The following is a 26,862-nucleotide window of genomic DNA, read 5'->3' as shown; positions in this document are numbered from 1 at the left end:
AGAAAAGCATTGTGAGGACAGGCACTGACGTTGGACGAGAGGACCTGGCTGGCTGGAACAGAGACCTTCCCCCTACTGTTGAAAGCATGGAATTGTCCAAATTGTCTTGGTGAGCTGAAGCATTAACTTTTCCCTTCAGTGGAACTAAGAGGCCTAACCCAACCAATGACAATGGGACTGAATGAAACACCTGAATTCAGTGGTAAAGAGCTGTGTCCCGATACTTTTGTCCATATAATGTATTTATAGTAATATTATTTTCCAACATAATACTTTAAATATGTTACATTAAACGTTAAAATAGTCACTCGTATAAACAGTTCTCCAACTATGTGTGAATATTTTGGAGAGTTAAATTGAAAGTAATTGCTCAAATCAAATTATTTTGACCTTACAAAGATGGCGCCGGAGTCGAGACTACACTCGAGCGCCTCTCTTCCGGGCTTCGACGTGATGACGCACGCACGCACGCTCGCCATACCATCAGTCGGCGTACGATAACAATAAACAACCCTGAAACAAGAGATCCGCACAGACGGGACCTGTCGCTCCGAATCGTGTCGAACTCAGCGGAAACATGAGCTGACACAGCCGCGGACATTTGGACTAAAGTGTCTCTAAGTACCGCGGGAGCCTCGTCCGTCCTGACACCAAGTGTTTCCTGTTGTTTGTGTCAGACCTCGGGGAGAAGTAGAGTAGCGGTTCGCCCCTTCCTTAGCCCCTCGTAGCTAGCTGGTGGCTCATTCCTTGTTCTCTGCACACTTCGCGGTCTCCTGTTATGCAGTGGCCGGAGGACTGTAGCCTCACTCGTTCTCCTCCGCCACCTCCTCGCTCCCTGTCCCCGCTGTCTCCGGCCCCATGTCTCGCTGGCTCTTCCCCTGGTCGGGCTCCATCAAGAAGCGGGCCTGTCGGTACCTCCTGCAGCACTACCTCGGCCACTTCCTGCAGGAGAGGCTGAGCCTGGACCAGCTGGGCTTGGACCTGTACAACGGCAGCGGTGTCATCAAGGAAATCAACCTCGATGTCTGGGTGAGTTACTGGAGGATGTTGTTTTTGGAACTGGGGGCTGTCTCCCGACCACCGCGGCGGTCGCAGTGTGTGTTTTTGTTGGACTCGTGCTCCCCCTGACTGTTTCGCAACTGCTCCCGGAGTTCAACAACAATCTCCAGCGTCATGCTCTCAGCCAGGCTCGCGTTTCCTTTCGAAGAAGTGCCCTCACGGGAAAGACCGCATCAGCCCACCAGATTAGCTGCATCTGGCATTACTCTAACACTGCCTCTCCTGCTAGCTGTGCACTTCCCCTGCCACTTGAGACAAATGTGAAACAAGTGACTCTCGTTTGTTTTACTCTGACACTCACGTCTGACTCTTCCCTGTTTACTCAAGGCGGTGAACGAGCTGCTGGAGTCTCTGGGAGCTCCCCTGGAGATAGTGGATGGCTTTGTGAGCAGCATAGTGGTGACCATTCCCTGGCAAGCGCTCCTGACTGATCACTGCACCCTAGAAATCTCTGGTCTTCAGATAACATGTCGACCAAAGTATCGGACCAGTAAGTTCACTCAAATACAACTCTTGACCTCAGTCAGCTTCAGGATGAGTGAGGGGAACTCTGCAGGTTTATGCTGTCCTGGTTTGAGGTGTTTGGATCAAATACCTGATTATTCTAAAGACTAATTTGTCCTTGTATTCATCTCTGTTAAAATTCCGTCTATTGTACTCATGATACACAAGAGTACACAGATAAATGTCTAATATTTGACATGTAAGTACAACAGAAAAATACGCAAACATCAGCATGTGAATCAGGGTGGACGGCTCCAAGCATCCAGCCAGCATCATTTCAATGCAACTGTATTTATCATGTGTGTGTTCTCCAAATTAAATCATGTATCTACATGTACAGCTACGATTAATCCCTTACATAGTGTAAAAGATGAGTTCTAAATATTCTTTTTCTTAATTAATCCAATCCTGGGGTGTTTTTCTTCAGTCAAAGGTGGTAAAGACAAATGAGTGGTTTTATATAAGTGAAAGTCCAAAAATAATCAGTAATCTGTCATATATGAAGAAGAACAACACAACATCTTTACATGTGAGTAACTGGTTATGGATGTTTTTGCGTGACCGAACTTATTAATTTGCTACTATTATAAAAATGATTTCCTGACAATCTCAAGAAATCGTCTCAGCTCTGTACAGGTCTACAAATTGCCCTGGAGGTGCCACACAAATCTTCATGTTTAAAATTCTCAATTCTATGTTAAACTAATATGTCACAAGCTTGCATTGGATGTAGTTAGTATCTCAATCACCAATGTAGAGCACGCATGTCACTTACATGTTGTCTCTGCTAGCGCACAGAGAGAGAGAGAGTGTGAATAGTCGATGCAAGGATGGTTTTTAATCTTCACTAATAATGCATTTACACAGCAACCCTGAAGTACAGACATGACTGAATCCCATGTTGTTTTGTTTGCGTTCAGGTGGGGGCTGGGATTCCCAGGGCTGGTCAACCAGCATGACCTCCAGCATGCAGCTGGCTCAGGAGTGCCTGAAAGACCCCCCAGAGGCGTCCGAGGAGCCGCCTGCCCCACTGGAGGGGCTTGAGATGTTTGCACAAACCATTGAGACTGGTGAGTCAAAGATGTGCGGGAGTGAGTGTGTCCTGTCTTTGTAAACAAATCACACAGTAAACATTAGACAAGCAAACTTTCCCTCAGTAAACTTTGTGCTTTGGGGCAAAGTATATTTTCATACAAAGTATAAGTAAATACACTTATTTCTGTAGTGTTAACTTGACACATATGGCTGGAATATAATTCAAAGGGATTATGTGTTTATAAGATCCTAATGAAGATCGGTTGTCGATACAGGTATGTGTTTGTCTGTCTTTCCATATGCTCGTCACTCAGAGAATAAATTAAACTTATTTCGCCTGAGGAGTAATCAGCAAGACTTCTGTGATCTTGTGTTTATGATATTAGTTAGAATATTTGTCCACTTTGATGAATACATGCTCACAACTAAGAAAAGATATTCTGAAACATCAGTACTAATGAAACTTTGAATGTCTCTCATCTCCTCTGTGTGTCTGTGCAGTCCTTCGTCGTATTAAAGTCACCTTCATAGACACTATCGTTCGCATCGAGCACCAGCCCCAGGACCTGGAAACAGGCATTGCCTTAGAAATGCACATTAAACGGTAAGTTTCAGTTCATGTTTCAAGAAACACTCGGCATTTTTTTGTTGTGTAAGGCTTTTGTATTTTTTCTGTTCTGAAGAGATCTCGGCGCTTGTGATGTCACTGTACTTCAGAGGTTCAGGCCACAATTTTAAGTACTACTTGTACTGATGATGTAATTTAGTGGGAAATTGATTTTAAAAGCATGGCATATGAAACTAATTCCCTTGCTGTCACAGTGCAGGTGTGGATTCCTGTCCATTTTCTCTGGAGTAATAGCATCCCCCCCCTTTCTTCTCAATTCATAACATCTACCCTTTTTCCTAGATGAAGTGAATATATTTTGTGTCATCGCACTAAATAACGTTGTTTGCTCTAGGCTGGAGTACTTTGACGAGGCGGTGCGAGATCCAGCCAGCCAGACTGCTGTGCCAGTCGACATCCACCAGCCACCTGCCTTCCTGCACAAGATCCTCCAGCTGAGCGCTGTCCAGCTGTTTTATGACAGCACTGGCACAGTGCAGGTGATGGACACCACAGTGACTTACTAATCCATCCTTTTTCCACACAGTTATCTACCCTCATAAAACATTGTATGCACTGTCTCAAGTGTGGATGTGAATCTGAGGAGTTCTAAAGGTGCCATGGTCTTATTATTCAATCAGAGGAAGTCTCAGCCTCTTTCAAACTGAGATAAGATAATTTAGTTATACTGCCGTGATGACTGCATTTTATGCAAATTAAAGGGACTCTTACCTTTGTTGCATTTGAGAATTACAGCACATTCAAATCATCCCGCCTTCCTCCAATGCCCCACCCCCTCGTTCCCATCCGCGGTGTTTTTTTGAAGAAACTTTATTTACAAGCAGACTTACAATCTACTGCCTCCGCGCACGCACGTGAGTTTTTGTTTACCAAAGCAATGGATTCGGATTCAGAAGCACCGGTAAGTTATATACATTGATGACGCGGGCCCGAATGCGCCACAAGAAGCAGACGGAAAACCTGCATGTCCATGCAGCAAACAGACAGGTCTGTCGGCCAATAAGGTCCTTCGGTCCGAAGAATTTTATTGGTTGAAGTTTTCACTAAATATTATGAGAGTGAAATAATTGTTTGTTTTTACTCCTGGTGGGTCTGTCTTGCATTTTAGAGTGTCATTACCTTATTAATACCAATTTAACCTTATCCAAAAAAAGTGTAAAAATGCAACAAAGGTAAGAGTCCCTTTAAGAAAGCTTTTATTTTGTATGTGAATAAATGGCAGCGATTGCTTTTTGTGAACAAGGAAATGTTTCACTATATCTTTGTCCATCCTGAAAAAAATCCCAGAGTAATATTTTATGTATCAACAATCTATAACAATAAGCTTTTTTCAGGGTTTTCCTGTGCAGGTACACCCAGATTCAGCGCAGGCAAGTGAAGGAGAGGAGGAGGAGGAAGAGGAGGAGGAGGAGGAAGAGGAGGCGGAGGAGGAGGAGGGGGAAGAAGTTGATGAGGCAGGGCCAAAGCCCCTGGCTGCCCCTCCCTGTCCTCCGTCTCCTGCATCTCAGCCACTGCTCATAGGAAGCTGCTCTGGTTTCATCGAGACCACCGTCAAGATCAAAAAGAACGACATGCTGCCTGGACCAAAGGTGTGTTGGCGTGTTCAATTGTGGTCATACTGAAGGTTTAGTAAAGGCAGCTGTTCTCTCATATTGACTCGTGTATCCCGACCCTTTCTCTGTGTTCATTAGTTGGAGTTGGATGGGAAGGTGGGCTGTGTCCACATGTTGCTGACTCCAGATCAAATAACTCATCTGACAGACCTGCTGGCAGCTCTCTGCATAGAAACTGGTACAGTCCTTAAAACACTGTTAAACTAAACTAATGCAAAGGCAAAGACTGCCTTTTCACTGAATGCTCCAGATCTAAAAAGTTTCAATTACATTTTAATTAAAATTGGAATTAGCATGTGTTTAATCTATAATGGTGATAATGTCACTTGCCTTTTTGATAAAAAAAAAGAACCCAAGGCCAATTATGATAACATGAATAAATTGGAATGGCCTGCAATAGAGCGCAACCTCCGCCAACAGTCTCCTCATGAAACCAATTTAAAATGGCCCCAAATTGCACACACTAATAAATATCAGTCTCCTAAATATGCTTGATGTTTTTTCCATCAAGATCCATGAATGAGTCTTTCAAAAAATGCTGTAAAATGTCAAAAAACGACCCACCTTGCAATGTCAAAGAAAGATTGCAATATTCCTATGTTTATGTTCCATCTTTCCACCACGTTTAATGGAAATCAATTCAGTAGTTTTTGCATAATCCTGATGACAAACCAATCAACCAAACAACAGACATTTGAAAATATAAACTCCTCTTCGGACGTGATAATAATCAAATGGATTTTAGATTTTTTTCTTATTCGACATATATAATTATATTCAATGTTAGAGAAAGGACAAGTACTATCCACCATCCATCCTTTGTGTTTATGATGAGTAAAAGGTACTCTCTTGCTTACACACATGCACACACAAAATAAGACCATAAATTCACTACTTATTTATTTCTTCTTACTTGTTTGGAAGCTAGGAGGAAATTGTGTGCCCAACGAGACACAGCATAATAATCCTGAATAAACCTGCTCTGTTTCCCCAGTAGCTCAGAGTGACACATTAAGATCACAGGCATCTACAAATGCCTCATAAACATGAGTTCACACACTCTCCGTCTGGTTCCCTTCCACGCATAATATGAATTCATTTCTTTGTCCTCTGTCTCACTCAGAGCCAGAAACTAAGTGTGGTGGAGTCCACAGCCGCCCGATGGACTCAGACGACCTGCGTTTGATTGAGGATGATCTCAGTAAACAGCTGGGTTCCAGTCCCAGGGACAGGGACTGGGATGACGAAGCCGACCTGGAGCCCTATGTCTCCACCCTGGAGAATGGAGGTACACAGAGCAGCAAATTGTCACTCGTTATGTATCTTTCTGAGATGCAACACAACTTTAGTAGACCTGACACTGAAAGCATGGAGTATACAATCATGCCAGACACTCACATTTTTATTTATAATATATAAATATCCTCATTCCAAAGTGAGGTATTGTTTTACTTTAACTAGACAAACATCTAGTTTACTTTATGGTAATGCAGCTCCAGCCCATCAAGGACCTGCAAGACAGGTTACACGCAAATATACAGGACCAGAGCTCTAGGGCCGTCACACAGTACATATTGATTAAAATGAGCACTAATTTGAAAATAGTTCTGCTTCTCCCTTCTTAACATTTTGGTATTTAATGCTATTTATCCTTTAAATGGTATTCATGTGTATGTGTGTGTGTGTGCTCCCACAGAAATGTTTTTCTCTATGGGTCCTACTGGGATGAGCAGTAGCGTGACGTCTATGCGCTCAGGCAGCGAGCTGTCAGACAGTGATATGGAGTCTTCTACACACAGTCTAGCCAGCTTCACACAGCCTGGATCACTTTCTGGACAGGTACAGTGTGTATGTGTTTGAGTGTGTGTGTGTGTGTGTTTTAGCAGATGGCTGTTGTCCCAAGACTAAAAACCATTAGAAAGTGGAAGATAATATTCTTGATATTTTTTCCCCTTTATTAGAACAATAAGCTTTGTATTCCTTGTATTTGTTTTTTACATTAGTATTTTTAATGTTACCAGACTAACAGAGATCAACAAACACAGAACTGGAACTTGTAAATGTAAATGCACTCATCATTTCAAAAGCCATCTTATTTCCACTTTGATTTTTTCTGCCAGGGCATGATGAACTGTCCCAGGAGGTATCCTGTAGCCGGCTCTCTGTCGAATCTACCGCAGGCGAGCAGTCGCACCAGAGGTAAAATCTGAAAACAAAAAAAATTACACTCACAGTCAGACTTAAATTTTTTCTTTAACATATTTACACCTTAAGCCTCCTACTGAATTTCCCTTAATTTTCAGTCTTTCTGAACAAAGTATGATGACATAAATCAGAACTCTCGTCCTCTTCCTTGCAGGACGCTCACACAGTGGCCAATCAGAACAGCTGAAGCCTGAAGCTTTGTTGCGTCTGACGCTCGGCGGGCTCACCCTAACCCTTCTGCAGGAGGACCAGCCCACTAGCCTTGACAGAGCCTCATCATTGACCCAGGTGTCTCAGGTGTTCTTCCGGGAGTTGGCCTTCTTCAAAGACAGCATGTTCAGTGAGAGAGACTTCCAGCATCTGAGAGTTGGCTTTGCCAAAGCCTGTCCACACTCTCATCTAAGGTAGAAAAACACAGACGCATATTTGTTCTTGCACAGTTACATTTCATTGGACATATCTTTCCATTGAAATGTCTTATTGTAGAATGTGTGCAAGTTTTAAGGTACTTATTTAGGACTTAAGAAGTATGGTTTTCTACAATGTTTATTCTCTTCACTGAGAGTGACTCATTTTTCTGCCTCTCTTCTCCTCTGTGTCCTCTCTCCCAGACTGACGGGAGCAGCAGTGCAGGTTGCTTGTGAGACACGAAGCGGGAGGCGCCACAGCCGAGCCGTGACCTCTGACCTTTCCTTCAGCAGACTGGAGCTGTTAGAGTGCCTCTGGGAGGACGGAAAGCCTCAGTACAGTGAGGTAGAACTCTAAGACTGTTACTCTTAAATTACAGCTCAGTCACATTAGGTCATTGTATTTTAAATGAAGCCATTATCGAACAAGAAGGGCGCTCAGTGAGTGCAACCGCCCATTTAATGGGCCCTTCCTTGGGTCATGCCATACTTCACAAAATTTCATGTATATCAATTCAATAGTTTTTGATTAATCCTGCTGACAGACAGATGGCAATGAAAACATAAGGGATCACATAAGTCATTGTAAAGTGTACATTTATGAGTGAACACCACAGCTGTTCTTCACAACGTCTTATGTTCGACCGAGAGCATGGAAACATGATAAGCGGTAGGAGTATAGATAACCCATTACTGCAATGTGCACAGTCCAATTCCTAACTTGTTTAGGTCATGACCCGCTCTCTCTCGGCTCTTGATTCCTTTCTTTCTCAAGACTATCAAATTAAATGAAAATACCCCCAAACAATGAAAAATCACATGAATAGTGTGAAGAAAATTACCATTCATACTGAAATGAGTCTGCCACAAAACAAATATGTATCAGATTTAAAACCACAAATGGAAAGTGACCGAAGCTAATCATTGTAAATGGTAATGCTTTTTGCCTCTTGTCTGAAGGTAGTTTATGTTTGTTTCTCTGTTATTGAGCTGATGATGATGAATTTAAATTACAATGTGTCTGTTTCCTTTCCAGCTGCTTCAGTTCCAGAAATCTGGTCTGTTCACAATTGGAGCTGCAGCCAGACCATGTGCCCAATTACACTACAGCCTCAGTGAAAGACACCTGCGGAAGGTACACATTTAAACATACACACACACAGACCATGTTCCTTCTATTTCGATGTACACAAGAAGCTGTTCAAATAACTTTGGGTACTTAAGTATTTTAATATTTAAGTCCTTCAGTGTTACTACCAGATCTGACAAAAACTGCTGTTTGAGGAAGGCCTGTAAGAGTTAATAAGTCAATAAAGACGACAGGCAAACATACTCAAATGAAGCATGATCACATGTTAAGCAACTTTATATCGTAAAGCAGCAATTGTTTTGTCATGATAGGTTTGTAGTTACAAGTTTACATTATATTGGATATTACTTTTAATGATGTATATAGTCAAAACAGCTACGATTTACAATTAAGATTAGTAACTGTTTTGATTTAAAGTTTCCAAAATCCTAGATTTTCCAGTATTAAATACATTTGATTGTTTTCTAGTATTAAATTAGAATAATATTATTCAAAATTTAAAAATATTCTTCATAATATTCATGATATTTTTTAAATTATATTTTCCATTTGTCTGCTATTTGCTTTTCTAAAATGTTATACTTGGAGAAGGAAACAGCTTTGGCACAAATAAAACCTAATAACTGAACTGTGCCACTGCAATAACTGTTTTTTTACTGATGCCAACATAAATATGTCTTATAAAATCTAAAATGTGTTTCTACAAAAAGAATGTAACAAAGTGTGTCATGTCCCAGGAGCATGACATGATAACAGATCAGAAATACATCACTATATCAGTCTTGAACATGTGTGTGTGTGTGTGTGTGTGTATGTGTGTGTTGCAGGGTAAACAGCGGGTGGTGCGGCGGGACAGCGTGGTGCGGGTGGAGCTGGCAGAGCTGTGTGCCGAGTTGGACCTGGACATCCTGAGTCGCCTAGGGAACCTGAGCAAAGCCTTCAGCCACTGCCCCACCCAGAGAGATGGACCTGGACTTATACAGGTTGGAGCCCACATTCCATTTGACTGATATAAAGTATCCCACCATGTCTGACCCACCATATTTGACATGAACCAATAAAATGTAAAATCCATGTTCATCTAAATAAGATGTGTCTCACTTTCTTTTCTCTCAGACCCAGAGCAGTGAGCTGTGCTCCTCCTTCACCCTCCTCTCCCCACACGCTGTCCTCAGGCTGCGTTTCCCCATTCCTGACCTGCGGCCCCTCCCTCAGCGTCGGCCCCCAACTCAGAGGGCAGTGCGGCAGGAGATCTTGGTGCTGGAGCTGACGGACCTAGAACTGAAGCACCAGGAGGCACCGGACCTCCAGGGCAGCCAGACCACGCCGGGACAGCCTTGGGCTCCCTGCCTCACCCAGCTGCTGGAGGCCTCCTTCACCGACCTGCACGGTGGGGAGTCTGCAATTGTTACTGAAATTGTCAACCATTGATCCATGAAAAGAGAATTATTGCCGTGGTCAGGCTGCATGATATCAGCCTGATGAAAGGGTGACCCTGAAGACCTGGGCGTCAAACGGACTATAAATCACTGCATAATTAAATATGTCTCATGGAAGAAGTGTTTAATGTTGACAAATACTGATGAACATTTGTAGGATATTTATATGCATGTTCTAAATAATAAATAGGGAGACTTACTGATGTGTTGTGTCTCACCAGGGTCATATGAGGGCTGGGAGGGCGACTCTTTCCCCTGTATCAGAGTGAAGAGGAACCGTGACTCTCTCCCCAGGTCAGTTGTGATAATCTAAAAAATTACATATTTTATAAAAAATGTATAATCTATTTAATCAATGATTTGATTGCAATCAATATTAAAGCTCTCCAGGAAAAAAGTTCTGCTTCTAAAATGATCTCTCTTCAAGTCAGAAAGATATTGTTAAAATCTACTCACCTTTGAAAATTGATCTCTCTCCATGAACAGGTTATCAGTGCGTGTGCGTGGAGGTGAGGCTCAAGGCCCGGCAGCGGGTCTGAGTGGGACCAACCTCATCAGGGACCTGGGGGCCGCCTTCTTTGAAAGTCACTGTGAACTCAACGACAAAGCCAGCTCTCCGTTCTCCTCCAACCGCACCATGTTTGAGACTGAGGAGGTGTGGTGATGCACACAAAATATGACCTGTCTCTTTAATCTGCCATTTTATCAACATTCCCTGATTTAAATCTTGTTCTCTCCTCCGTCCATGTTCCAGATGGTGATTCCAGCCGACCCAGAGGAGATGCGTCAGTTTCAGGCGCAGTGTGTTGCTCAGTGTCAGTGTGCTGTTGACATTAGCCTGCCGCTGGCCTACATTCTCCTGCCCAGCAAACAGGCTTTCCAGAGCGTCTACAACAGGTATTTAGAGACTAGTGTAAAGTGATCTTTTCATCCAAGCTCAGATCATCCAGGTATCACCTCAAAACTTGGAAAATGCTATAAATTATCATAAGTAGATTATCTGCAATAAAATAGATTTTTTTTTGTACATAAGATTTTTTTGTTCTTCATGTTCACTCAAAGCGTTCGGTTTTATTGACCTTTTATAATGCTGCTTTCCATGTATGTTGATCATGAATCCGAAGACCAATACTTTTCTCCTTCCACCTCTTTCACCCAAAGGATCAACAATGACCTGTTGATGTGGGAGCCTCCTCCCCCTCCTCCCCCCTCAGGCCACAGCCCCGACCACAGCCGCCATCGTCTTGACGAGTTCCAGCTCTGCAAGTCGGCCTTCAAACAAGGTGAGTTGGACATTTAATTCCATGCCTGTCCAAACTTATTTTTATTAATCAAGCAGGTTTAGTGTTATATTTGATGTTTGATCCTCCATTGATGAATGACAGTAAACTGATATTTCCATCTCTTTTCCCTCACAGACTCTGATTCAGAGGAGGATGAGCCTCCATTCTACTTGGCCAGTGAATCAGCTGGAAAGTCAGGTCTGCGCCCAAACCACAACCTGAGCCTCCTCTCCCTCACTGTGATTATCGGCCAAGGACGACTTCAAGCCAGAACAGACAGAAAGGTTAGGCTGACGACTGCTCAACATACATTAGAAGCACTGATGAGTTTAATGGCATCAGGCCTTAAATATTGAATCTGTTCATTTGTTTTGTTTGGTGGTGTTACAATTCAAAAATCTGTGTATACATGCCATATCATTTGTGTGTTTAACCTTCCGTATTTAATTTCGTTGATTCAGGAGGACCAGAGTCATGGGGAGATTGTACTCGACCTGGAGGGAGGGAAGATTTTCAGTGTGGCGCAGCACCAGAATGACCCTAATCTCAATTTCCTGTGTCTGGAGAGCAGACGAGTAGAGCTCTATCACAAAGGTTCACATTGTCCCGTTGTTTGCAAACATTTATATGCAACATAATTAATATTATCCTATTTCAATTATATGAAATTGTAATTAATTCTAAGTAGGAAAGGTAAGGTATCTTCATCAAGCCCATTTTTTTTCCCGTCATCACTGCAGCGGTGGTTAAAGACACCCCCATCCATCAACGGTTGGAGATGCCGAGCTTCACTCCCCCAAAACACTTGGACCCTACCATCTACCCCACAGAGGTGGGTGTGAGCAGCGTGAGCGGCAGGGAGGGGGAACTACAGATGTTATCCACAGCCATCAAAGTCACACTGGACCTCCAGAGGAATGTTAAGGTACGTCCTCATCACACACCTGAGTTTGGTGTCGCTACATGTTTGAAATGAATTAATGCTTGTTTCCGTGTCTCCTTGTAGGAGTTCCTAGTTGCCGTTCGACTTCAAGGTGCCACCATGAGGCATCACATGACGCAGACCAATCAGAGCTGGCATGAACAGGTGAGAAGCATTTCAGATCATGTTTTCTTCTGTGTTTTCACAAGCTTTTAAAGTTTATCGACTAAATGCTACTTACACTGTACACTCTGTACGTGGTTTCTTTTTTTATTTGATCTGTCCTTATTGTGCACACCTTGTATCACTGAAGGAACACATTTTTGAGAGAATGACAATAAAGTTCTATCTTGACCTTGAAAGGAAAATGCGGGGGGAAAAAACAGTTACTGGTTATAAAATGATTAGTTCTTGGTATTTTATGATTTCATTTTCAAGCATTTTTATATGTTTTTGTCTTATTTCATACTTTATTTGCCTTTTGGGCAATTTTCAGTTAAAGTTATTAAAATGTGTGTTTCTTACAGCTGGTCGACTTCCTGGATGTCATTGATGATCCCATTCTGGGATACACAGCACCTGCTGTCATCACTGTCCTCCACACGCACCTCGCTACCTGTGCCGTCGACTACAGGTTTGTAAATGAAAAGATGTTTTACATTTAAATAGAAATGTAAATTATGCCCTTTGACTTTTTTCCACTGCCATAATTTGCCTCTCTGTTCGACAGACCTCTGTATCTGCCTCTGAGAGTGTTGTTCACTGCAGAGTCCTTCTCTCTGTCCAGTAACATTATCGTCGACACCGCCACCTTCCACCTCAGGTATAGCATCCATTAAATACAACACACACCGAAATCCTGTTGAGAATGATAAAGAGCACAGTAAATGTTTTTTTAAATGTTGCTGTCTGTGGGTAGCACATTATTAAGATAAGATATTTATGTCTTTTGCTGCACTGTATTCAGATTTATCCTGGATGACTCTGCTCTCTACCTCTCTGACAAATGTGAGATGGACACCGTTGACTTGAGGAGAGGTAAGGCACTCAATGTACATGTGTTGCTGTGTATAGTGGTAAAAAATGCTGTTGAAACAACAAAACCACTGCACCTACTGCTTAATGCTGATTCTCTTTTAAATGATACAATAACAATTTGAAATCCCACTTGACTTATGATGTATCTGCCATTTTGTCTTTCACAAAATGTCTCAAGGACTTGCGGCAAAGTCTAAAATCTAATACAACATTATTTAAAAGTAATGACAAAGGGACAGGATAAAGAAAACACAAATAATAAACCTTTAAGAAAAAGTACATTTTAAGAGACAGTGATGTTTCAGGTCTAGAGAGAACACAAATTGTCTAAACTTCTTCATCAGGCATAAACCCAAAAAAAGGTTTTGAATTTTAGGATATATTTTTGAACCTGGACATCAAATATGTGTGTTTATGTTTGCTTGTACACACTCAATGAAAACCACCACGTGTCTGTTTGTCACACAGATTACGTGTGTGTCCTGGACATCGACCTGCTGGAGCTGGCCATCACCACATGGAAAGGCAGAGATACAGGCAAATTGGTGAGTGCTCGCCATCTGTTTATATACCTGTTTCCTTCACTAACACGCAATTATGATGCACCGCAAAAAAAACAAAAAAAAACCCCAAGATTATTATAATTCCCTTCACAAACCACTAACAAGCAGAGGCCCTGTTTATAAATATTTATTTTCACCATAATGAAGTTCCTCTGTAAGAATAGCTTCAGACGTCAGACCTCTATGTTATGACGAGGATCACTCTTCAGTCGGAAATGGAACTTAAACAAACAAGGTGCAGTAAACACGACTTCTCTCAGCGATGATGCAGCTGTCCTTTTAGCCATATTTTTCACTTCTTTTACTCGCAACTGAAAAATTCTACTTCTCAGGAAAATGAATGCAGACATTAGATTAACAATATACAGATTAATGATACATGGTTTTATTTTAAACAGAAAAAAATCGTATTGAATTTGAGTGTGTTGTTTTTCTTCGTGTCCTTATTTTGTGACTTTTTGTCCCCTCCAGAGTCAGCCTCTCTTCGAGCTCCGTTGCTCCAACAACGTGGTCCACCTGCACACCTGCGCTGATTCCTGCGCCGCCCTCGTAAATGTGCTGCAGTACCTGGTCGCCCAGGGGGACCTGCACCCCCCACTGCGACACGCCTCACCCACTGAGATCGCTGGCCAGAAATTACCAGTAAGGACTGTGTTTGCACTGGAGAACAACAATGATGAATGGATAAGAATTTGAAACAGATTTTGTGTTCAAGGATTTTCCCTTGTACTTCAACTCAGAAAGCAGTGATATAAAGTGGTATAAAGATCCCGTGAAGTTAAAGTCTGTGTGATCTTCTGTCTTGTCAGCTGTCAGAGAGTCCTGCCTCCGTGCTGCCCTGCCCTCCAGCTGAAACCGCTGAGATCAACCAGTACGATCTGGCTGATGCCTTAATAGACACAGAGAAGAGCTACCGAGAAGACAGTTTAGATCCAGGTACTGCATAGTTTCTCACCCCTTTTTGCTTTTTGCTTAGATACAATTCAGGAAACTAGAACTTTTTGTATTGTGTCTTTGTGAGTGTGTATTGTCACTTCTTGGCTTTTTAAGATTGTTCTTTATTAACACAATGTATAAATTGCAAATCCTTCATCACGCAAAATTAATACAAACAGTGCAGTGAATGTATTTTGTTTTACCTTGGGAAAAATAAATCCACCAATCAGAGGACACCATTAACACCGAATTTGCTATACATTCAAATTAAGGACGATGAGCTCCTCATTTGTTAAGATAAATGCATTTCTGAGCTCATACAATTGTTAACATGCACGATAAATTAGTCCCATATTACACAATGTAGCATATAGTCTTAAATATATTGCCATTAGTGCCTTTATCAACCTTTTATGTAACTTTTATACCTTTATATATATATATGTTGTGGTTAAGTGAGTTTAAGTGATGCACAGTGATTGAGCTTCCACTCCAACACAACCTCAGGTCTTTGCATAATGTTGGACTTTGTTGGACTTTCCAGGTTCTCCCTCAATGCAGAGAGGCTCACCTGCCTCGGTTTACCTGTTCCCTGGTGAAGCCTCGAAGCGCGGCCCCTCCATCCTGCAGGGGGAGGACTCTGAGCTTGATGGATTGGTTGCCACAGCAACAGAGGCTCAGGTAGATATGATGTCTGATGAAGGCTCAGACGGCTCCACGGACAACGACGACTTCTGCATCCTGGAGGCTCCTGGCATGGGCATTTCTGTGAGTCTTGAATAACTTTTCTTTTTTCTTTTTTGTCTTATAAACGTTTTCTTCAACAGTAGCCCCAAGGCATGACTATTTTTCGTTTATTTGACTTGTACCTGTCCTCACGTGGGATTTGTTACAGCCCAGGGATGGGGAACCCGTGGTGACACTTCTGTCCGAGGGGCCCATCAGGGTGAAGGAGAGTCACTTCTCGAGGCCTCGTGGCAGCTGCGATCTGCTCCGAGCTCCCAGTCACTTCCCAGTGCCCCAGAGCAGGGTGGTGCTGCGGGAGATCTCTGTCGTCTGGCATCTATACGGGGGGAAAGACTTTGGCGGCAAGCCCATGTCCCTACATGCCCAGCAGGCAAACAGGTAAAACACACACACAGACACATGAAGGTTGATTTACTTTTATATAACTTATTATACAAGGTGCAAACATTTTTTGTCTGTCCTCCTCTCTTCCAGAGGTCGTTCGGCCCCTGCTGGTATTCGTGGGTCCCCCTCTCGCTCTGTCGCTTCCTCTCGCCCCCAGAACTCTTGGCGGTGGGCGGGAGGCAGCGGCCGCCAGCACACGCTGCTGATGGAGATCCAGCTCACCAAGGTACAGTGTTAACTCTGATGTATAAAAGTTCCAGATGCATATGGCACTTACATTTACATTATTGCTGTTCTGAATACAGTTATTGTAAGTCGAATTAAAATAAGAACCCTCAGTCAGGTCAGGTGCTATATTTACTGTAAGTATGATTCTGAGGTGCATTCACTCTTCCATTTTATGTGAATTCATACTTCGAACTTAGCTACGTATAAAAGGAAAATGTAATACTATTAACTCATGAACTATTTTTACTATTTTTATCACTTTACCATTAGAAGTTTTTTATGTAGTTTTACAAAACCTCCTCTGGCTTTGTCCTCCAGGTTTCCTTCCAGCATGAGTCCTACCAACAGGCAGTAGCAGGGCCGGACGGGGAGGTGTCGCTGCCGGCCGTGGTCTCAGCCGGGCCCGTCAACGAGCAGCCCCTCTCCAGGCAGGTGTTCATCGTCCAGGAGCTGGAGGTTCGAGACCGACTGGCCTCCTCACAACTCAACAAATTCCTCTACCTCTACACCAGCGAGAGCATGCCCCGCCGAGCCCACTCCAGCATGGTGAGACCACACGTGCTTAGAGGTTTCTGTGATTGAAATGAACTGACTGGGATTGAACCAACCTGATGCAGCTTAGAGGATTCTTAGAGGAACCAACCTGATGCAGCCTTGTAGTTTTTTTATAAAGTATTGATTATGTGATATACAATAAAAGATATTGATTGTGTATTTTCCTTTTTATAGCTGACAGTGAAGGCCCTGCAGCTGTGCCCAGAGTCTGGCCTTGGTGGTCCTGAGTGCTGTCTTCGGGTCAGTCTGCTGCCACTACGACTGAACATCGATCAGGTAACTCCAGCACCTGAAACTGAATGTTAACAGACACCGTATCATCCTTTGCAGGCAAACCTGGGGAATGATGTTTGAATGTGACTGAGTAGAATATTTTCTATAAATGCTTCAGCCAAGGAGAAACAACAAAAACAACTCTGTTAAATACATTATTTTGAATATTAATCAAGCAATCAGTATCAGTATTGTTAGTCCGTGTCGTTTACAAATAAGTCTTAACAACATTCAGACTAAATAAGGCTCTAAAGGTCAATGATTTCACTTTTTCTTAGTTTTCATAAATGCCTTTGGGGTATAGATGAGTGAGCCCCATTTACTGTGACAGGGCTCCTCCCCTAACCAGCCGGTTTTCTTCCCCTTTCTGTCCAGGATGCACTTTTCTTCCTTAAGGACTTTTTCAGTAATCTGGCTTCCAATGTTAACCCTTACCTGCCTGTGGATCCTGCAACTGAAGGTGAGCTTTGTCTGAAAAAACAAGTTCTCTTTCAAAAAAGATAAATTATGCAGTCTTTGCTTTGCTGATTTTTATGGAGTTATGAATTGAAGTACTATGTATTGTCATTGTGGCATGATACATTGTCACTGGCGGCAAAACATGTTTAAATTATGACTCAAGTTGATTTTGAGCATATTTAACATTTCATCCAGTATATAAACAGACTGTTGTTTCTCTTTATTTCTTTTCAGTGAAGGCAGACCCATCCCCGAAGGCATCTGAGGAGGGAGAGGCAGCTGCTGGTCTGGGACCTGACCTCACAGCATCCGTTGAAACTACCTTCAGCGAGCAGAGCTCCTCCTCTGCAGGCTCCACTTCCTCCTCTGACCAGCCAATCTACTTCCGGTACGTAGACACTAATCCACCAGCAGACACGGTCACAGGAGAAAGAGGATTTTGTTGTGAAGACTCAACAAGTTCAAATGTGTCAAATCTATAAACTGAACGGTAATAAAGAAGATCATGGCGTAGAGTGATAGCACTCTGCCAGCTTGTCTAAGATGAATAACGAGTTAAGTTATTGATGATTAATTTTTCTATTCCTCCCTCTTTTGTTCAGGGAGTTTCGTTTCACTTCTGAAGTGCCTATCTGGCTGGATTATCAGGGCAAACATGTTGTCATTGAACAGGTGAGAGTCTTCATGTGTCAGCTGGTGTGAGCATCAAATCTGTAGGATTCGTTTGCATTTACCAGGAAATAATTGTCCCCATTATTCACTCTTCTGTCCTGCTCTTCTTTACCACAGGGAACGTTTGCAGGGATCCTGATTGGCCTGGCTCAATTAAACTGTTCAGAGCTGAAGCTGAAGAGGCTCTGCTGCAGACATGGGTACGAGCACACACCTCTGTCAAAACAAACCTCCTTTGTTGTTTGAGATAGATTGCTGTCCTATGTCTCTCTAATTTGCAACTGACCCAAATCTCTTCAGAAGTTTGAGAATGAATCATTATGTTTGAGAAATGTCTCTAAGTCTGTTTTCTGCAACAAATCCTAGTCTCCTTGGTGTGGACAAAGTGATCCAGTACGCCGTCACAGAGTGGCTCACAGACATCAGGAAGAACCAGCTGCCGGGGCTTCTGGGAGGCGTTGGTCCTATGCACTCAGTTGTCCAGCTCTGTGAGTTAAAAGTGCTTTTCTCTACAAACACATCGTCAGCTTATCATTTCCATGTTCTTTCTCCTGTTACATCTACTCATTAAAATCCCTCTTCTCCACCTCTCTGTGTTTCTCCAGTCCACGGAGTGAGGGATCTCTTCTGGTTGCCCATAGAGCAGTACAGGAAAGACGGACGCATTATCCGAGGTCTCCAGAGGGGGGCAGCGTCCTTCGGGACCTCAACAGCATCAGCTGCTCTGGAGCTCAGCAACAGACTGGTGCAGGCCATACAGGTACTTGGTCTTTAAAGACAAGAGAGCAGTGACTGTTAATTAAGCAATTTACCTCTGTGATGATATAAGATGGAGAAATTCTTGTTCAATTGTGTGGACAATGTTGAAGCACTTTAGAATATACACCGCCTTAAGTATTTGGTGTCAGGTCAAATAGCTTAAAATAATACATTTGTCTCACAGCTTTTTACAATATATATCACCTAATCTTTCCATAGACTCTTACTTCAAATGGGGAAAGCTAATTTGTGGTTTCTGTCTGCTAATTTACAAAGGCCACCGCAGAGACTGTTTACGACATCCTTTCGCCAACACCACCTCTGAATCGCTACGCCATCACTGAGGGCCGGGCTCCCTCCAGCCGACCCCGCAGAGCCGCCCAGCCTGCTGACCTCAGAGAGGGTGTGGCCAAAGCCTATGACACAGTCAGAGAGGTATGTCCCAGATGTGACCCTCACATTGGGCACTCATGTTTTCCTCTTTTATCAGTAACTGTGTTGTTGACCTCCTGCAGTAATCTTTAGGTGACCTCAGTGTAAATAATTGGGGTGGGGAATCAGAGGTCACAGCCTAAAGGAGTAAATGTCCCGGTCGTATATATTTAACCAAGTTTCCAACCTGTGCATGATGTTCATTCTCTCTGCTCCTCCAGGGAATGATGGACACGGCTCAGACTCTGTGCGATGTAGCATCCCGCGGCCACGAACAAAAGGGTCTGCCTGGTGCTGTGGGCGGTGTCCTGCGGCAGATCCCTCCCACTGTGGTCCGACCTTTGATAGTGGCGTCCGAAGCCACCTCCAATCTGCTCGGTGGCATGAGGAACCAAATCAAGCCAGACGCCCGGAAGGAGGATTTCCTGAAGTGGCGCACGGAAGATGGTCAAGAATGACGGCGGCTTTTTGTTTCTGTGTGAGAGAGAATGACTGTGTATGTGTGGGTGAGAGTGTCAGAGACATTATTGAAATTATCATTTGGGAAAGTCTGATCGAAGGGAGTGAATCCAGAGTTTGAATGTGTATTTGCTTGTGTGCATGGTCTGAAGAGAATCAGCCTGTGCTCCAATGCAAAAGCAAAGCAGAGACTAATTACTACTGCAGTTACTAACAGCCAGTGTTGTACGTGGCTCCATCATACATGGACACAGCAGATTTAATTGTTGAGTTGTGCATTCAGCAGGAGATCTCCTCATATCCTTCCTCTGAGTTAATCGCTAGTCTGCAGATGTTCTGTGCAAACATATCACCGTCACACTGATTCTCGGTCCTACAGAGCGCAGGAAGGATCATCTCTCTCAAGGTTTGTATTGCTTGTAAGAAAGACACTGATTGGGGGTGGTGGGCACTTCATGTACTCTGAATTGTGCTGCTTTAAACTGTTTGTGTTATGATTAAAAGTAGTGGCACAAGTTTACCTTCTTCGCTTGGAAGCAAAATAGTCTCATGGGCGTCACAGCTCCAGCAGCATCTGTGAAGCTCATAGCAGGGACAGAGAGTGAAGAGTCAAGGAATTGCCTTTTTCTAACACGCTCCAGATGTTGGCAGATGGTTTTCACCCAGACTTCCCAACACCACACCTTGTGACTGGTTCAGCTTCGGCCCCACTACGCACCCACTTCTCTCAGTGCAGTTATTTGTGCCATAAACCTTGCAGAGTGCTCTGTTTGATGAGCTTGTGTTGCCTTCCTCCATCCCGTTCTCTCCCTCTCACAAATAGAATGACAAACACCTGACTGAACAAAATCACCTGATCACATGAAGCATCTAAACTGTGTAGCAAATTGGATTTTGTTAAAGCTTCTCAAAGTCAAGTTAGACTTAAGTTGTTAATTGTTTTACAAAATGATGCCAGTCGACGCCCCTGCATTACAGCTTGTTCGTGCTTGTTTCTATGAGGAGCTTAGAGCCCGGGGCCCTGAATAAACCGACAGCAACTGTCCTCAGAAATGCTTTGTCCACTTCTTTAGATGCCTTCTGCATTTTTTTTCTTTCTTTGTGTTTTTTATTTTGTCATAACATAAGTATTGTTGTACTCATTTTCAAAATAAGAGTTGAGAGGATGTTAATCTGGTGATGATGGAGGAAGAATAAGGGGTTTTGTGATAAAAAAAAAAAAAAGTTTTCCATTTTTATCCTTTTTGTTATTTAGTGTAAGGGATATGTGCGTGTGTGTATGTGTGTGTTTAAGTGCGCGCATGATGCATGTCTGTGATGGTGACAGGCCGATGCCTGTTACATCTCTCGTGTGTAATTACTATTTACTATATCATAAACTGTATGAATGACCTGTATAATACAAAGACAAGGAGTATACAAAATTAATACAAAAAATAAAAAATTTGAGTATAAAAATGAACATCGTTTTTGTCTGCTAACTAACACAGTCAACACAATTTAGCATATTTTGTCATTGTAGGTGGTGGAATTTAACAAAATACATTCAGTAATACACTGTTTAAATATACTCTTGTATATTACCCGACTATTTCAAGTGAGTATTATGTTACTTTAAAATTCTACACTTCATTTCAGAAGAAAATATTTTTTACCTTATACATTTATCTAAGAGCTAACTTAGTAACTGCTAACATTTAAAATGTTTTAGAAAGTTATCTATTAAAAATACCAAAATCATGATTGACTAATGAGATACCATCTATTATTCAATGTAAAAATACAAAAAAAGTATGTATGGTAGCCAGCACTGGATAACACTATCATAAGTTCTGTGTGAAAGATTTTGCTTGGGCACCTTGTTGTAGTTTAATTGAAAACCACATTACTCTACAAGACAGGGGCACAGATGATAATAATAACTAGAAGGTTTTGCATGAATTTTCTGAATTCTATTTAATCAAATGTGTCCCCCTGGGATTCTTGTAAGGCTCCAGAAGCCAAGGTTGGAAACTACTGGGTTATTCTCTAACAATAGGTTTTTAAAGCATGTTAAACCATCCAGTATCTAAAATCCAAAAATACAAGAGAAACTTTTAAGTAAGGCTGTCAAATATATGTAGTAAAGTACAAGAAAATAATATATAATATATATAATAAATTATAATTTAATTCAATTTAATTTTGTTTATATTTAATTTACTTTTACTGCTGTTAGTGTTTTATATATATATTTTTTAATATTACCTATTATGAGGTCACAATATACAGCATTAGTGCTGATTGGGTCCTACAATGTGACATGAATGTATTTATATTTATTAAACTAAAGAAGGGACCTAGGAACCAACGAAGCTGAGGCCAAGGTTCCGGGGAACCGATTCAGCAACGCAACAGTCAGCTCTTCCGGTCCACATGTAAACGCTATAGCGTGATTTACATCTCGAGAAGACTCAGAGTGTGTGTTTGTTGTTGGTAAATCAATCATCGTTGTGTTGAAACATGAAGCTGCTCACACACAACATGCTGACGTCTCATGTGAAGGGCGTCACTAAAGGATACCCGCTGCTGATCAAGGTAAATCCTCACTGCTAACGATGCTAACACTTCAACATAACATCCCATTAGCTTCGTGCTGCGTGTTGTGTCTTCACCAGGGAAGTGAAGTGTCATCATGAGGCAATTCAACATTTTATTCATATTTCCAAACGCATCGGTTGTGTTGACAGTAATTGAGCTGGATCAGGGTCTGACAGACGCCCAGTGTTAGTACATAGACGTGTTTAATGTAATTCGTTTCATTTAGCTCTACTTAAAACATAAATAAAATACTGAACTTAAATATGTATATGTTTTATTTGGAAGTCCTCCACTATCTTGGCCAGTGTCAACCAAAGCATTATAAGTAACACCGAAGTAGAAAGTAAAGCAGATTAAATGTGTTAGATAGTGTCACGTGTACCTAATAAAGTGGCCATTGAGTTTATATCCTGCTAAAGTCCCAGTTTAGTTGTTTGTAAAGCTCCAACTCACCAAATATAGTCACAGCTTTGATCAATATCCACATTTTACATGTACTTATATATTTTTTAATCCAAATATTATATATTCAGCTCAAATGGAAATATTAAATGGAAAATGTCTCCATCCTGTTCATACACAAGAGGAAATAATAATATTTAAAACATATCTGACCATAATTCAGTTCAGTACAATAGCCACTAACTATGACATGTATCCATTTAAGTCTTCATAACTAATCATTCACATTGAAAACCATTGTGTTAAAGGTTTTATAGGGACACTCCGGTAGTTTATTATTCTTCATCTTTAAGTAACGATCAGGTTCTTAACCTCACTCACCAGTCCTCCTGGTTGCAGGTGTTTCTGTGTGATGGCTTCTTCCCTGCAGCCGCACACGCAGATAAAGACGTAGATATAGACATTCTTTTAGACCTCATTTGTTTACATACATGTCTAAGGACTAGCCGTTGTTTTAGAACTCTGCATGTTGATGCTGACAGGTTGTTTTTATCTGTCTGGTTGTTTTTGTGCGTAGGCAACTGAGGTGAAGGTGAATGAGGTGGAGTTCAACCCTCAGTTCGTCAGCCGGATGATTCCCAAACTGGAGTGGAGCGCTCTGGTCCAGGCTGCAGAGGAGGTGAGGCCGTCCATGCTTTGAATTTTAGTCACTGGCAGTCTTCAAAGGACAATGCTTAACTGTGTGGGACATATGAGAAATGTTAACAAGACGTCTGCCCACGACCACAAAGGCTTCATGTTGAATCCTTAATAAAAAGCAGCCTGCTCTGTGGTAGACAAAACGAAAACACAAAAATCTGAGTACAAACATCCATTAGTCATCCCTGAGATTCTGGGTTTCAGATCACTGTGTTCCCTTTTCCCGCAACAGAGATTGATTCTGAATTTTTGAATCAAATATTCCAGCCAGTAACTTCCACTTGTGAGGCTCATATTCATCTGTGATGGTGCAGCAGTTTGAACTCTCACTGCTTTGTTTCCTCTCTATAGCTCGGTCATCGGCAAGACCTGCCGGCTGAGCTGGTTTCAGAGTACGAGAAAGATGAAGAGTTCCTGAAGAAAGTTCACCGAGCGCTGTTAGAGGTAAAAGTTCAGACTGTCATCAACAATCAGCCCTTTGTCTACCCAAGTAAAAACTTTAGTGATGTCATCAAATGTCTTGTTTTGTATTTAACTATTTCAAACCCAGAGAGATTGAGTGTCTTGTGACAGAAAACAGAGAAGATCAGTTTGACAGTTTTGCTTAAAAATTGCTTGAACATTACCATAAAAGAAGCAGGTCAATTCTAATTTACATATGTACTTCTCTACAAAGATCTCTTCTTCAAATTTAATGTTACAAATAGTATTTTTTTGTGGATTTGTGTTCCAGGTGTGTTACTTATTCCTGTTGCATGATGAATAGTTCATAATGTCACATCTTTGTGTGGGACAACATGTCGTGCTGATACTGAAAGGTGCTCGTGTGACCGGTTCACTGTTACCGTGGTTACTAAAAAACTTACTTTAATAGAAAATCTGTGTATTCTATTTGTTAGGAGAGTCAGGATGAGTGAAACTGCACCAAGTTAAGATAATAACTTTAAAAAGTAGCATTTTAATTTATAGACTTATTATTAAACACGACCCAGGGTTTCGGAACCACTGGTCTAAAATATCTTCACAAGCTGGAGCAACAGAATCTTCCTTAACTGGAACCAAGGGGCCGAGGCCAAACCAGAACCAAACCAGAACCAAACCAAAAGTATGGCAACTTTTGGCCATATGTGTATTTTTGCTAGTGGTGGCCTCATATTCTTGACTGTGTGTGTGTGTGTTACAGGTGGAGGTGATCGAGGGCTGTCTGCAGTGTCCCGAGTCAGGACGAGAGTTCCCCATCTCCAGAGGAATCCCCAACATGCTGCTGAGTGAAGACGAGGCCTAAACACCCCCTCAACATGTCCCGTTACACAACCTCCCCCCTAGCTGTCACTGAGATGGGTTTACGTTGACTCTGGTTTGAGTTGGTGCCAAGAGAAAAGACGCAGCACTGTTGGGTTCATTGTAGTTATGACATGTGAGAGGCTGATGCTGCCAGTGGAGCGAAAAGATTGGAAAAGTAACGAATGGAAATGTTTCCCTGAGAGAAACCCCAAGTGGGTTTATCTGTATTTATTTTTGTAAATGTTCACTCTTTCATTTTCAATAAAACTGTCCTTATTTCCATGACACCCAGAACTCTCAATGGTTTTTGTGGAAAATATGGATTCAGTTATATTACAGACATGCTTTAGTAAAACCCCACTCGTGCGTGTGTGTGTGTCTGTGTGTGTGTGTCTGTGCGTGTGTGTTGCTGAACCCCAACTCGCCCTCTCAGTCTCAGAAAGTGCTGAGGACCAGATGACGTGGCAGTGGCTGCTCTATATTTGGTTCTGCGTTAAGGAGGAAGAAAAGGAAGGCAGGCAAGAAGTTGTTTTTGAGGAAGTCTTTCTTTTTTCTTTTTTTTTTTCTTTTCAGCCACATTAAATCAGCCACATACATATATCAGCCCAGCTGGGTGGGCTCCTGTAACGCGAGGACCCCACTGTGTGTCTGATCTTTTTAAAAGAGAATTTTTAATAGGAAGAGGGGGTCCACAGACACAAATTTTCACTGAGACGTTGCAGCAGTCGTGTTGGAACAGGATCCCGTTTGTTCACAGGCAGTGTTATATTTTAGAAACGGTGCCAGGACAGATGATGAAGGAGCCCTGACCAGAAGCCCGGAGGCAGCCTGAGTCTCTCCTACCTTTCCCTTCTACTTACAGCAATTACAGGCCTGCGCCCGCAACTATAATAACGGTATAATGGGATGGCAGCAGAGCAGCAATAAAAACCACCCCTGACAGATTAACAGTCCTCTCCGAGTCCTCAGCTGTAATTAACAATGAGACCCAAGAGGAAGAGAGGAAAGAAAGGAGCTAGATTGAAAGGCTGTAAAGATAGAAAGGGATGGGCTTTGTGTGGAGGGTTTTAATGAAATTAGGATAAGCTTTTAAGTGACGGCATGAATGAGTTTAAGCTGGAAATCCCACCGAGAGCCAGACTAAAGCTGCGTTTTGAAATCAGTGGCTTTGACTAATGCATCACATTTCTCCATCTTCCACTTTAACTTTGTCTGGTGACGATCGTAGCTGCGCTGATATTTGCAGAAATATGAAGCTACAGCAGAGTCTGAGAGATGAACGCAACACAAGGGCTGGAAAAACTCGACTGGTTAAAGTCTCTGAGCAACATCAGCAGTGACCACAGGGGGCGTTGTTGTCGCATTTGTGTATTTGAACGAAAAAAAGTTTCTCGTGTTTCCGACTTCTGACAACTCACGTCAGTTTGCTCTAAGCACAGAGGCGCTCGTGTGAGAGAGAAACAGATTGTGCACAGACATTTAAAAGCTGCATTCACTCAAATGTCGGAGGAATAGAAAGAAATGGAAAAACACTGGTGAGTCTCCTTGTGAATGCATCTTTCTTAGGTCGTTAGCCTGAGTGCTAAGTCTGCTAACTGTGTAGCAATACAGTCTAACAAACCAGATACACTTCTACAGATCTTCATAAAATGCAACGAATTGTCTGTATAAGTGTTGATGTTTATTTTGTAACTCTCAGCAGTGATGTCTTCACAACCATCCCCTGTAGTTCTTTTCAAAGCGGAAGATTTTGTCTGTGCCAAATGTGATTTTCAAAAAAATTTCCCCCGTTGGCTGCTGATTATATTAATTGAGACAATATGACCTGAACGAAGCAAAAAATATATCAATGGAAACATTTTAATAATAATGGTTTCATGCGATAATTATAAACAAAGCATTCAAAGCTTTTCTCTGCCACGACAAACTGTATTAACTTTGTAAATCACATGTCATGTGATCAGAAACCAAAAAGGAACAATATTTCTTTTTTTTTTTTTTTTCCTTTAACAATATATTTATTGAGTTTTACGTATAAGAAACATACATTCAAACATTTATAAACATACAAACGTTTATGAACACCCCCAACCCACAATCAAACACTCAGGGTAAAGAAAAGGAGGCAGAAATTAAATAACTTAAATAAGATTAAATAAAATAATTAAAAAAAATACTAATATAAAAATAAATGGAAGTAAATAAAG

General features: G+C 42.0%; 2 protein-coding genes across 2 annotated transcripts; both read left to right on the top strand.

Moving 5' to 3' along the window:
- The first annotated feature begins 498 nt into the window (after window positions 1–498).
- atg2a (autophagy related 2A) lies at window positions 499–21,152 on the top strand. The gene is made up of 42 exons (XM_061080303.1): window positions 499–1,029; window positions 1,387–1,549; window positions 2,484–2,633; window positions 3,100–3,202; window positions 3,561–3,705; window positions 4,561–4,815; window positions 4,918–5,017; window positions 5,963–6,127; window positions 6,536–6,678; window positions 6,960–7,038; window positions 7,199–7,448; window positions 7,656–7,797; window positions 8,488–8,586; window positions 9,369–9,524; window positions 9,658–9,931; window positions 10,202–10,274; window positions 10,467–10,635; window positions 10,735–10,877; window positions 11,142–11,263; window positions 11,399–11,547; window positions 11,725–11,857; window positions 12,004–12,188; window positions 12,270–12,350; window positions 12,713–12,819; window positions 12,916–13,008; window positions 13,153–13,223; window positions 13,692–13,768; window positions 14,258–14,428; window positions 14,596–14,722; window positions 15,267–15,490; window positions 15,618–15,847; window positions 15,944–16,079; window positions 16,400–16,627; window positions 16,811–16,912; window positions 17,285–17,369; window positions 17,603–17,756; window positions 17,971–18,040; window positions 18,158–18,240; window positions 18,407–18,528; window positions 18,646–18,800; window positions 19,076–19,234; window positions 19,453–21,152. Exons 1-42 carry the CDS (start codon window positions 859–861, stop codon window positions 19,687–19,689), a joined length of 6,081 nt encoding a protein of 2,026 aa, XP_060936286.1. The 5' UTR covers window positions 499–858; the 3' UTR covers window positions 19,690–21,152.
- Window positions 21,153–22,081: 929 nt separating this feature from the next.
- trmt112 (tRNA methyltransferase activator subunit 11-2) lies at window positions 22,082–24,940 on the top strand. Its single transcript, XM_061079659.1, has 4 exons — window positions 22,082–22,267; window positions 23,250–23,351; window positions 23,723–23,815; window positions 24,555–24,940. Exons 1-4 carry the CDS (start codon window positions 22,193–22,195, stop codon window positions 24,654–24,656), a joined length of 372 nt encoding a protein of 123 aa, XP_060935642.1. The 5' UTR covers window positions 22,082–22,192; the 3' UTR covers window positions 24,657–24,940.
- The last annotated feature ends 1,922 nt before the right edge of the window (window positions 24,941–26,862 follow it).

Source organism: Limanda limanda, chromosome 10 (genome assembly GCF_963576545.1).
Source record: "Limanda limanda chromosome 10, fLimLim1.1, whole genome shotgun sequence".
Taxonomy (NCBI): domain Eukaryota; kingdom Metazoa; phylum Chordata; class Actinopteri; order Pleuronectiformes; family Pleuronectidae; genus Limanda; species Limanda limanda.
Note: the sequence above shows the minus strand (reverse complement) of the source record. Positions and strands in the feature narration are given on the sequence as shown.